The sequence below is a fragment of the Neovison vison genome, chromosome 6 (assembly GCF_020171115.1).
Source record: "Neovison vison isolate M4711 chromosome 6, ASM_NN_V1, whole genome shotgun sequence".
Classification (NCBI taxonomy): Eukaryota; Metazoa; Chordata; class Mammalia; order Carnivora; family Mustelidae; genus Neogale; species Neogale vison.
Genome location: NC_058096.1, coordinates 213743332 through 213755721, shown reverse-complemented (window position 1 = coordinate 213755721; position 12390 = coordinate 213743332). Strand labels below are relative to the sequence as shown.

The 12390-nt window shown below is 43.8% G+C and overlaps 1 protein-coding gene across 1 annotated transcript in view; it reads left to right on the top strand.

Annotated features, from left to right (window-relative positions):
• Positions 1 to 12390, top strand: part of NWD1 (NACHT and WD repeat domain containing 1) — a 59052-nt gene that overhangs the window by 32767 nt on the left and 13895 nt on the right. The window contains exons 12-14 of the mRNA XM_044253991.1: positions 5356 to 5564; positions 9602 to 9874; positions 11178 to 11268. Of these exons, the coding sequence (XP_044109926.1) occupies positions 5356 to 5564; positions 9602 to 9874; positions 11178 to 11268 (573 nt within the window). The remainder of the gene's footprint in view (positions 1 to 5355; positions 5565 to 9601; positions 9875 to 11177; positions 11269 to 12390) is intronic.

Genomic DNA, 12390 nt, shown 5'->3' with positions numbered 1-12390 from the left:
AGAGCATCCCAGGAATGGGAAACAGCCCATGCAAAGGCCCTGACAGGGGGGAGGAAGTTGGCATGTTTCCAGAACAACAAGGAAGCCATGAAGCCAGAGCTTGAGACATTGTATCAAATGAAAGAAGCCAGTCAGTCACAAAAGCCCACATCATGTATATGATTCATTTATACAAAATGTCCAGAACAGGCAGATCTAGGGAGACGCAAAACAGATTAGCAGTTGCTAGTTGGGGAGGGAGGAATGGGAAGTGATTGCTCATGGGGACGGGGTTTCCTTTTGGGGTGATGGAAATGTTCTAGAATCAGATAGAAGTGATGGTTGCACGCCATTGTGAATTATTATGTTATTGAGTTACACACCTTTAAATGGTTTACATGATAAGGAGAGAAAGGGGAGGGAAGGCCAGGTTTTGAAAATATTCTAAATTTATACTGGCGTGATGGTTGCCCAGCTGTGACCATTCAAAGACCAATGAATTGTACCATGGTCCATGGAATGGGTGAATTTTATGTTTGTGCATTATATCTCAATAAAGTATTTTTTTAAGATTTTATTTATTTATTTGAGAAAGAGAGCACAACATAGGGGAGGCAGAGTCCCCACTGAGCAGGGAGCCTGATCTGGGGCTCCATCCCAGGACCCTGGGATCATGAGGTGAGCCAAAGGCCGATGCTTAACTTACTGAGCCACATGACACCCCTCAGTAAAGGTGTTAAAAAACATTACATCATTGTGAACCAAAAATGTACGCTCTTTCATAATTTTTTCCCAACATTTTGCCATAGACATTCTTTTCTTTCCATTGATCTTTTTTAAACAACTTTATTGAGTTGTAATTGACATACCATTCCTCCCATTTTAAGCGGAGGATGCAACCTTTTTTGGTAGATTTACAGAGTTGTACAATCATCACCATAATTGTAGAACTTTCCACTACCCCAAGGAGTTCTCTTTGCATCACTTGCCCACTCTGGAATACATCTACACTACCCCCCCCCCGTGGCTGATGTGCATCCTGGGTCTATGAATTCGTCTTTTCTGGACTGTTCTTGCAAATGGAATTGCGCACTCTGTGATCTTTGGTCCACCGCCTGATGTGTGGAAGGCTTGGCTCTCACTGTTGCATGTGGCAGTAGTCTGTCCTCTGCGTTGCCGAGTCTATCCGTTGTATGGAAGGGACAGCAACGTGTTTATCAGGTGATTGCATCGGTTGAAGGACTTTTACATGGTTTCCAATTTGAGGCTGGGGTGAGTCACACTGCTATGATCCATCAAATGGTATATTTATCGTGTCAAAATGCGGCAAAAATAGTTCATGCTCAACAGATCATGTTCCAGAATGTATTACATGATTTTTTGGTAATTTATTTTATGCCATTTATTTACTTTTTAATTTTTGCTATTTTAGGCTATTTCTAGTTATCTGCTGTTGGGGAGAACACCGCGACGCATCTCTTTTTCTCTCATCAACCCTTTTTTCCTTCTGATGACTATTTCCAGCGAGTAGGAGTCTTAAATTGGAGGATGTGAGCTTTTCTAGGGGTTTTGAGAACTGGCATCTTACTGCTTTCCAAACAGGCTGTATGTGTGTAATAGACTATCCCCCCCTCCCCAACCCCAAAGCTGCCGGCATCAGATGTTCTCAATTTACTCTTTTCTTTTTTTTTCTTATTTCTTTCAAGGGCTGGGAGTGAGTTGGGTCCTGATAGAGTATCCAATAAGATTCCATTCATTTTATCATCATTGGGATGGCTATTTTCATCTAGGTCTATTCAATATTTGTATCTGTGTGTGCGTGAACCGTCTGTTCAAGACAAGGATCCGTTTATGTACCCATGCACCTTGATTCATTTTTGAAAAAGTCATCAAACTTTGTAATTAGGAAAACTCAGTCATCAGTTTATTGGCACAACAGAGAGCATTAAAGGCATGTGTACTAAGGAAAGTGAAAATTTCCCATCACGTGCTGGTGACCTGGAGGTCTTTCGTCCTGGCTTGCAAGAGTTGATGGGGAAATTTCCAGGAACGCAGTGAGACAGTTGTCAAACACAACCACTATTTTGTAAATGTTTTTAAAAGATTAAATTTTCTGGGGCAAAGAGAAAGGACAGGGGCAAGCTGACTCTGTGCTGAGAGCAGAGCCCAACACAGGGCTCGATCCCAAGACCCTGAGATCATGACCTGAGCCAAAATCAAGAGCTGGCTTGAACAAGTAACTGAGCCACCCCTGAGCCCCAAACACAGCCATTATAAAATAGTCGATTATAGAAGCTTGCAGCTGAATCAATTCTATTTAAACAAGGTAATAAATCCTCAAAACTCAGCACTTTATTTTCTTTTTTAAAGCATTAATATTCTAACACCAGGTCCTTACATTCTTCCCCTCTGTGATAACTGAGACAAATCCTCTGGTTCTCGTCCTCCATGAACTTGCTCTCTCCTGGATATTTCTCTTTTACAGCCTACCCACTTTGTTTTTTTAAGATTTTATATATTTATTTGGTAAAGAATGACAGTGAGAGAGCATGAGAGGGGGGAGTGGGAGAAGGAGAACCAGACTCCCTGTCAGGCAGGGAGCCTGATGAGAGACTGGATTCTGGGACTCCAGGATCATGACCTGAGCCAAAGGCAGTTGCTTAACCAACTGAGCCACCCAGGCACCCAAAACTCAGCACTTTCTAAGTATTGTACCACACATTCTTACATATGCTCTTGGCTACTGTACCCTTGCAGTGGAAATGGGGTGCTTGCTACTGGTTTCTCTTTACAACCCTACATTCTATGACGTCATGTTAGTGACTTGAAATCAATCGAGGATGGGAATATTTACACCAAGGGAATTGGCCAATGTCACAAATCAGGGCTTTCCCCAACCTCCTTGGAGAGCCCGTTGTGAGGCATTTACCAGCATATTGTTGTTCTAGTCCCTTCCCCTGGGGGTGTTTGGATATATATAAATATATGTGGTTTTCTATAAAGTCATGTAAGCTTTTGCTAGTGTAAACTTTTTTTGTTTTAGTTAACATTACATATTTTCCTCTTTCCACATTATGTATATATCTCTAATTCATTTTAACTGTGGCATAGTGTTCCATGTATGGGAATTTTTAAAAAGATTTTATTTATTTATTTGAAAGAGAGAGAGCACAAGCAGAGGGAAGAGCTGGCAGAGGGAGAAGCAGGCTCCCTGCTGAGCAAGGAGCCAGAAGTGGGACTCGATCCCAGGACCCTGGGATCATGACCTGAGCCAAAGGCAGGCGCTTAACCAACGGAGCCACCCAGGCATCCCTGTATGGGGATATTTTGTAATGCATTGCTATTTATACACATTTTGGATTGAAAAATATCCAAATCACAACAAATAAAAATTACCCGCTCTCCTCCTGTCATTTGAATCATAAAGAAATAAAACTCCCTTTGATCTCTCTCATCCATCAGACTCCATGGAAGTGATCAGTCCTCACAGTTTGTGATATGCCATAAGCAATTTTTTTTCTAGGCTTATGCAGACATAGCTCTGTATAAGCTCATGTTTTTGTCAAAAGCAGATGGTGCTATTTTATACACTGGGCTGTAACTCACTTTTGTCACGATATATTGTAATGTTACCTTGTAGCGGCTGAGAGCTTGGTTCTGGGCTGGAATCCTGGCTTCACTACTTATTAATCATGTAGTTCTGGGTAAGTTGCGTACTCAGCTGCTGTGCCTCTGTTTCCATATCTATACAACAGGATAATAATAGTACCTCATAACATCTTTATGATATTAAAGGAGTTTAACGCATGTAAAGTACTAATAGCTACACTTGGCACATAGAAAGCCCCCCAGTAAGTATTGACTGTTGTAATAATTTATTACGGTTAAGTGTATATATAGATCTATCTTATTATTTTTAATGGCTGCATAACATTCTTTATAAGGATACACCATATTATTTAAGCTTTTATTTATTTATTTGACAGGCTGAGATCACAAGTAGGCAGAGAGGCAGGCAGAGAGAGAGAGAGGTGGAAGCAGGCTTCCTGCTGAGCAGAGCACCCAATGTGGGGCTCGATCCCAGGACCCTGGGATCATGACCTGAGCCGAAGGCAGAGACTTTAACCACTGAGCCACCCAGGCGCCCCTACACCATATTATTTAACAACTCCCTTTTCATAAATAGGTTGTTTGCGATTTTATTTTTATAAGACAACCCTGCAACCAATATCCTGTATCTTTACACACCTGTGCCATTATTTCAGCAAGACGCATGTCTAGAAGTGGAATTTCTAAGTCAAATTGTATGCACATTTTTCCTTGTCCCCTCTTTTTCTGAGCATTTTATTTTGAAATAATTCTAGACTCACAAGAGGTTGCTAACGTAGTGCAGAGAAGTCCTTCTTCTCTATGCTATACTTCTCTACAGGTAGAAGTCCCTACCATGTATCCACTTTCCCAGAATGGCAACATCTTACATAACTATAGTGTATTAACAAAACCAAGGGACTACACATTTTAACTTTCAGTGTTACCAAATTACCCTTTACAAATTTACATCAATTTATACATCCATCAGGACAGTATGAATATCTTTGTCAGTAGTCTAGTAATCAATCTGTAAAATTTTTGCCAGGAGCGTCTGGGTGGCTCAGTACATTAAATGTCTGACTCCTGACTTCACCTCAGGTACCATGATCTCAGGGTCATGGGATTGAGATCTGCATAGGGCTCCATGCTGAGTGTGGAGCCTGCCTGAGACTCTCTCCCTCTCTCTCTGCCCCTACCCTCCACCCCACCCTACCCCAGCTCATGCATGTTCACAGCATTATACTCTTTGTCCAATTTCTGAGTGGGTTGTTTATATTTTCCCTGCTTATCTGTAAGAACTTTTTGCTTATTAAGGAGAGTCTCCATCATCTGTTATACATTATAAATATTTTCTCTTGATCTGTCATATGGCTTTCAACTATATTTCGTCCTCCTGAAATTTTGCATTTTTATGTTAGGCAATTGATCAATGTTTCCTCTTTATGTCTTCCAAATTTCATGTTTTGCTTGGAAAATATCTCTCCATGACTGTAAAATCTTCTCCATAACCTTACCTTGTTTTTACATGTTTGTTGATTTTAAACACTCCCAGGATGACGCTGAGCTTTTTAAAATTGCCACGATCTCTGTTTATTACATAGTCACATCAGGGCAATTGATTTAATCTCAACCACTTGCACTCTTCATTGAGTTTTGCCGCATTCCCTTATTTGTAATTTGGTTGTTCGAATCCATCATCTTTTCCAAACCAACAGGCATTTGGGGAGTTGGAAAGTCAAAATGTTTTCAACTAACAAATTCTCCCACCCCCCCGGTCTACTGCAGGAGAGGTGAGGTATGTGAAAGTGTTTGCCAAGGGGACGCTTGCCCTCTCTGCCTCAAAGGACCACACGCTGCGTCTGTGGGACTTACTCTCTGGGCAGGAGAAATTCACCATTTGGGACAGAGGCTCAAGAGATCCCACTGAACCTGAGATCTGGAGTCTTCACGTGGAGGAAGCAAAGAAGGTTGTATATTTGGCATCTGGCTCAAAGGTAACAAACACCTGTCCTGTTTGCAAAGAAAAGCTGTTACTAGAGCATTCCAAGACAGCATATGCTGTTTCTAGGAGGCGGTGTCCCTGAGAGGGGGGGTGGGCATAAACAGGGGTGCACAACCACTGGATGGGATGCTATAAGGGGTTTCAAACTACACAGTTGGATTAGATGATTCTGATAGTTCTTTCTGACCCTAAGAGTTGAGACCTTTCATCTTTTTTTTTTTTTAAGATGTATTTATTGGGGCACCTGAGTGGCTCAGTTGGTTAAGCCTCTGCCTCTTGATTTCTGCTCAGGTCATGATGTCCGAGTCATGAGATCAAGCCCCACGTTGGGTTCCAGACTTAGCAGAGCCTCTGTTCCCTCTCCCCATGCTCTTTCACTCTTTCTCCATAAAAATAATAAATAAATAAAGACTTATTTATTTATTGGTGGGGAGGGGCAGAGGAGTGAATCTTCAACCAGACCCCCCCACTCACCAGGGAGCCTTGACCCATGAGATTGTGACCTGAGCAGAAACCAAGAGTAGAAGGCTTAACTGACTGAGCCACCCAGGCACCCCTAATCTTTTTTAATTTGGTCGTTTTAGTGCTATAAATTGTCCTCTGAGTACAGCCTTACTTGCATCCCACAAAACTTGCTATGTCATATTATCATTTACCGTCAGTAAATGATACCGTCAGGGGGCATCTGGGTGGCTCAGGGGGTTAAGCCTCTGCTTTCAGCTCAGGTCATGATCTCATGTCCAGGTCATATCCTAAGATCGGGCCCCCGCATCAGGCTCTCTGCTCAGCAGGGAGCCTGCTTCTCCCTCCCCCTCTGCCTGCCTCTCTGCCTACTTGTGATCTCTCCCTCTCTCTCTGTAAAATACATAAATAAAAAGTCTTTTTAAAAAAATACTTTCAGATTTCCCTTTTGATTTGCTCTTTGGTCGACAGGCTATTTAGAAGTGTGCTGTTCGTTCCCAGATATTTGAAAGGTTCCCAGGTAGCTTACCTTTTTCTTTCCTAATTACTTTCATTTGTATGATGAATCTTTTCAGATGTATCAAAACTCATTTTAGGGTCTCTTGTGGTAAATATTCCACATACACCTGAAAACAATCTGTATTCTGCTGTGTTATTCCCTTATGTCAATTTTAAACCTACGATCTGATTGTATGATGAATAGAGACACAGTAGAACAGTGGGTGAAAGCTTAGGAACTAAAGGCATGGTAAAAAATCTGTACCTAACTCCCAGATGACTTCTTTGCAAGCTGAGTGATCTTGATCATATCACTGTACCTCTCTGCCTCCATTCTTCATCTACCTGATGAGATAATGACTAAAATACCTGGCAAGAGTGCTTGGTGCATAGTAAGCACCAAATACTTAATAGCTATTAATTATTATATTTTATTAGTAACTGGCAACTGTTAACATAAGTAATATTGGTAGCTTATAAACTGTGCTGTCCAATATGGGGGGTCACCACCAAACTTCAATTATGAAGTTTGAAACTGAGCACTTGAAACGTGCCTATTCTGCACTGAAATGTGCCATAAGTAGGAAACACACACTGGCTTTCAAAGCCTTAGTACTGTGGAAATAAGGTAAAAGATTTCAATAGTAATTTGGTATTAATTACATGTTGCAGTAGTAACATTTGGACATAGGGTTAAACCAAACACATTATTTAAATCGATTTCACTTGTTTTCTCTTACTTTTTTTTTAAGGGACTAATACAAAATTTGAAGACACACGGCATGCATTCATTATACTATTATTGACAGGGCAGGCTTAAATATTAGGGAAGTGTTGACTGATTTCCAAACTGCATACATTTGGAAAACACAGTTAAAAAAAAAAAAAGGAAATAATAGGGGGGCCTGTGTGGCTCAGTTGGTTAAGTGTCCGACTCTTGGTTTCGGCTCAAGTCATGATCACAGGGTCGTGAGATGGAGGCGGGCAGTGTTGGGCTCCACATTCAGCGAAGAGTCTGCTTGGATTGTCTTCCTCTGCCTCTCCCTGCACTCAGACATTATCTCTTGCTCTCCCTCTCTCTAAAATAAATCTTAAAAAAAGAAAGGAAGGAAGGAAGAAGGAAAGAAGGAAAAGAAGAAAGGAAGGAAGAGAGGAAGAAAGAAAGAAATAGGGGTGCCTTGGTGGCTCAGTCAGTTAAGCTTCTGACTTCAGCTCAGGTCATGATCCCAGGGTCCTGGGATTGAGCCCCACATGGGGCTCATTGCTCAGCGGGGACCCACCTTCTCCCTCTGCCTGCCACTCCCCCTGCTTGTGCTTGCTCTTTCTGTCAAATAAATAAATGAAATCTTTTTTTTAAAAAAAAGCTTTAAAAAAGAAATAAGAAATAATAATAATTAATCCCAAAGACAACCACTGTTGTGACATTTACATGAGTTTGTGTTCTGTGGTGTGTGGATGTGTATGTACAAATACTCGTGTGTGTAAGTATAACACAAAATGGGGATCAGACCACATAGAAAGCTAGCTATGCTGCTTCATAAATCAATTTTTATTTGCCCATAACCTCAAACATTCTTCAGAAACCGCAGGCTTAGTGATTTTGTGAGATGTCCTTGCCTTGACTCCTCTACAGTTTATTAAATTGATCCCTTCCTACTGGACATATAGGTTATTTCTAGTTCCTTGTACTTTCAAATAACTGAGACAACTTTCCTTATAAATAGATGTTTGAATCTCCCCTTCTTTCTTTCTTTTTAAGATTTTATTTGTTATTTGAGAAAGAGCAAGAGAGAGCAAGTGCTCGCACTCGCTCTTGTGTTGGGTGAAGGGGTAAAGGGAGAAGCAGGCTCCCTGCTGAGCCGGGATCCCAATGCGGGGCTCGATCCCAGGACCCCGAGATCATGACCTGAACTGAAGGCACCCAGGCACCCTGGTTACTATTGATTTGAAAAGGTACTTTTTTGGGGTGAGGTTAAATATGAAACCTGCCGTCATCAAGAATTACATGTAGTGGGGCACCTGGGTGGCTCAGTGGGTTAAGCCTCTGCCTTCGGCTCGGGTCATGATCTCAGAGTCCTGGGATGAAGCCCCACATTGGGCTCTCTGCTCAGCGGGGAGCCTGCTTCCCCCTCTCTCTCTCTCTGCCTGCCTCTCTGCCTACTTGTGATCTCTGTAAAATAAATAAATAAAATCTTTTTTAAAAAATTACTTCTAGTGGCGCCTGGGTGGCTCAGTGGGTTAAAGCCTCTGCCTTTGGCTCAGGTCATGGTCTCAGGGTCCTGGGATCAAGCCCCACATCGGGCTCACTGCTCAGTGGGGAGCCTGCTTCCTCCTCTCTCTCTGCCTACCTGTGATCTCTCTCTGTCAAATAAATAAGTAAAATCTTAAAAAAAAAATACTTCTAGTGAACAGATATGTGAATGCATATGGTATGGTTGACATTTTCCGCCCCCTTTTTAAAGATTTTGTTTATTTATTTGATGGTGAGAGAGAGACAACGAGAGAAGGAACACAAGCAGGGGGTTGGGAGAGGGAGAAGCAGTCTTCCCGCTGAGCAGGGAGCCTGATGTGGGGCTCGAACCCAGGACCCTGGGATCATGACCTGAGCCGAAGGCAGATGCTTAATGATTGAGCCACCGAGGGGCCCCTTTTTTCCCATTTTAAGACTGTTATTTTGGAGAAATTTTAGGTTCACGACAATGTTATAAAGCTATTATGGAGAGTTCCCCTATTCCCTTCTATCCAGTCTTCCATCATGTCAACGTCTTACATAACCAGGGAACATCCATTACAGCTAAGACATTAATATTGCTAAAGTTCTCTCAACCTCACTCAGATTTCCTCAGTTTTTCTGCAAATGACCTTTTGCTACTCTAGGATCTAATCCAGGACACCTCTTCTCCCCCTCTACCTTTTTTTTTTTTTTTTTTTTTTTTTTTTTTTGGTAACGAAGAGTGTTGAAAATAAATGCATGCACTATGGAAAAGCACACGTTTTGCATCTGACTCCAGAAATGTTGCAACCCAGGTCTCATGCTGAGATTTCTCTTCCTTCCCACGATTCCTTCAGATCAGTGCTTGGAATCTAGAAACGGCAGAGCTGGTTTTCCGTATCCTGGGACACGTCTCTGACCGCTGGATGTGCACCAGGGCACTTGCTTCCCGGGCCATGCTGCTGACCGTGTCTGAGGCTGGCGTGGTGAGTCTGTGGAGCTCAGCCACAGGAACGCTTCAGGGGAGGCAACATTTATCCAGCGTCAAAGAAGAAACACCAACCTGTGGGGTCTCGGTCCAGAAGCAAGGCAAGATGGTGACCGGGTTTAGCAAGGGCTCCATCTCTTTGGTAAGTCCCTTTGCTGAATGTGATGCCCGCATCGCTCAGCTCCAAAGTGCTCAGATGTCCTAGAAACTGGGAGAAACCACTTCACCTTTGATCTTTCCCTAAATGACATTTGGTTTTCTAATTGAGGGATTTGCAACTCAGCGCAGTTCAGGAAACATGCCTTGGTGTTTCCTGGGGGCAGGCCACTGTGGGTCGTTGTTGGCACTCGGTCCTGCCAAAAATGTCTCTAGACATTGCCAGCTGTCCTCAGCTGGCGGGGATGGCACAAAATGGCCCTCCCCACCCCTTGAGAACTACTGCCCCAGACACATAAAGTAGAAAAAAAGCAAACTTGTAGAACAGTGTCTCTGCTGGATGGTGCAAAAAAGGATGGTGGGAGAGGGAGAAGCAGACTCCCCACTGAACAGAGAACTCGATGCGAGGCTCGATCCTAGGACCCTGAGATCATGACCTGAGCCAAAGGTAAACGCTTAGCTACCCAGGTGCCCCAAAAAACATATTTTTGCTTTTGTTTTTTAAAAAGTCAGCAGTAGGGGCGTCTGGGTGGCTCAGTGGGTTAAGCCGCTGCCTTCGGCTCAGGTCATGATCTCAGGGTGCTGGGATCGAGTCCCATATCGGGCTCTCTGCTCAGCAGGGAGCCTGCTTCCCTCTCTCTCTCTGCCTGCCTCTCCATCTACTTGTGATCTCTCTCTGTCAAATAAATAAATAAATATATTTTTTAAAAAGTCAGCAATAACATCCATGAGGAAATTCACTTTTCTTGCCCCTCCCCCACCACGTGTCCCATCTGTGCCCTTCACCGAGATAATGAGCATAAAGTTTTTGGCTTGCAGGCTGGTAGCCGTCTGATGCCCAGAAATCAGTAGCTGACCTGGGGCTGCAGGACTGAGGAATGACCCATCCTCTTAGATCCAAACTAAATGAGTTCCGCCACTCGGGAATGGGGAGAAATTGGTGTTTCGATCTTACCTGAGATCTCCAGAGCTCCCCCAGGGGCAGAAAACAGATGCTGGGATGTTCTCCAGGTCCCTGAGTCAATTACAAAAGCAGCATCAACAAAAACACTACTAGCTGCCACGGTTTGAGGGCTGACTGTGTGCAGGATAAGGGGGAACCCCCCCCCACGATGGCCCCATACTGTAGTCCTGCATCATGGCCCATTTAACAGATAAGGAAACTAAGGCACCCAAGGGCTGAGACATTTGCTTAGAAGCTGGTGAGCGGCAGAGCCTTGCATCCAAGTCCCTGACCCTGGACCCTTCACTCTTGGAAATGTTTGATGGACATCCTTGACTTTGCACAGGTTTCCCCTGAAGGAGACAGCCTGCTGGAGAAGCTTCCGGAAGCTGTGAGGTTCCTGGTACTCTCTGAAGACGAGTCCCTTCTGGCAGCAGGTAGCGTCTAGCTCTTATTCGGAGCCATGAGGCGGCAACTTCAGATTTTGTTGGAGGAGCAGAGGGGACAAGGGGGCTGGGGGCCATCCTAGACATTTTCTGCAGAGGGCCATACAGTGCACACCTTGGCTTTGCAGACCCAGTGGTCTCTGTCGCCACAAATTGAGCCTATATGAAAGCTGCCACAGATTCTATCTTATGCGGGCGAGGCTGTGTGCCCCTCAGACCCCATTTATGGAGGCTGAAATGTGGATTTCATATCATGTTCACCTGCCACAAAACAGGAATCATATTTTTATTTTTGTGAAACTATTTAATATTGTGAAAAGTCTTCTGAGCTTCTGGTCATACAAAAAGAGATGGCAGCCCAGTTGTGGCCCACGGGCTGTAGCTTGCCAACCCCTGTTCATTATCTTTGAGATGGCGGTGGTTATCCCTGCCAGATAGGGACGGGGATGGAGGGGTGCCACGTGAGCCGATGGGGTGTGCTCAAGGATGAGCCAGCCCCCGGGACCCCTGCTTGTAGGGGCTCCCAGGCTCGCAGACGGTAAGGCAGCCACAGGGCAGAGTGGTTGGTGTGACGGCCAGCCAAGAATGAGGGGTTAGGGGAGGGTGTGACAGGGTTCCTTCTTGAGTCTAAGGCAGTCGGGGAAGGCTTCATAGGAGGTGACCCACAGATGACCAACTCCTCAGCCTGATTATTTTTTTAAGACTATTTTTTAAAAGATCAGCTTGGGGAGGGGGATCTCCTGGCTGGTTCCTTTAGAGGAGTGTGTGACTCTTGATCTCAGGGTTATAAGTTTGAGCCCCATCTTAGGTGTAGAGATTACTTAAATAAATAAATATTTTTTTTAAAAGATCAGATTGGAGTTCTCAGCCAAATTGATCAGAAAGTACAGAGATTCCCCGTATACCCCTGCTCAGCCTCCTCTGATATCAACATCCCCCATCACGGTGGTGCATTTGCTGTAAATGATGAACTCCCTCGACAGACCATCATCACCCAGAGTCCATGGCTTACCTTACCATTCACTCTGGGTGTTGGACCATCTGTAGGTTTGGACAGACGCGTAACGACATAATACCCACCATCATAATCTCAAGGCATTTGCATTGCCCTAA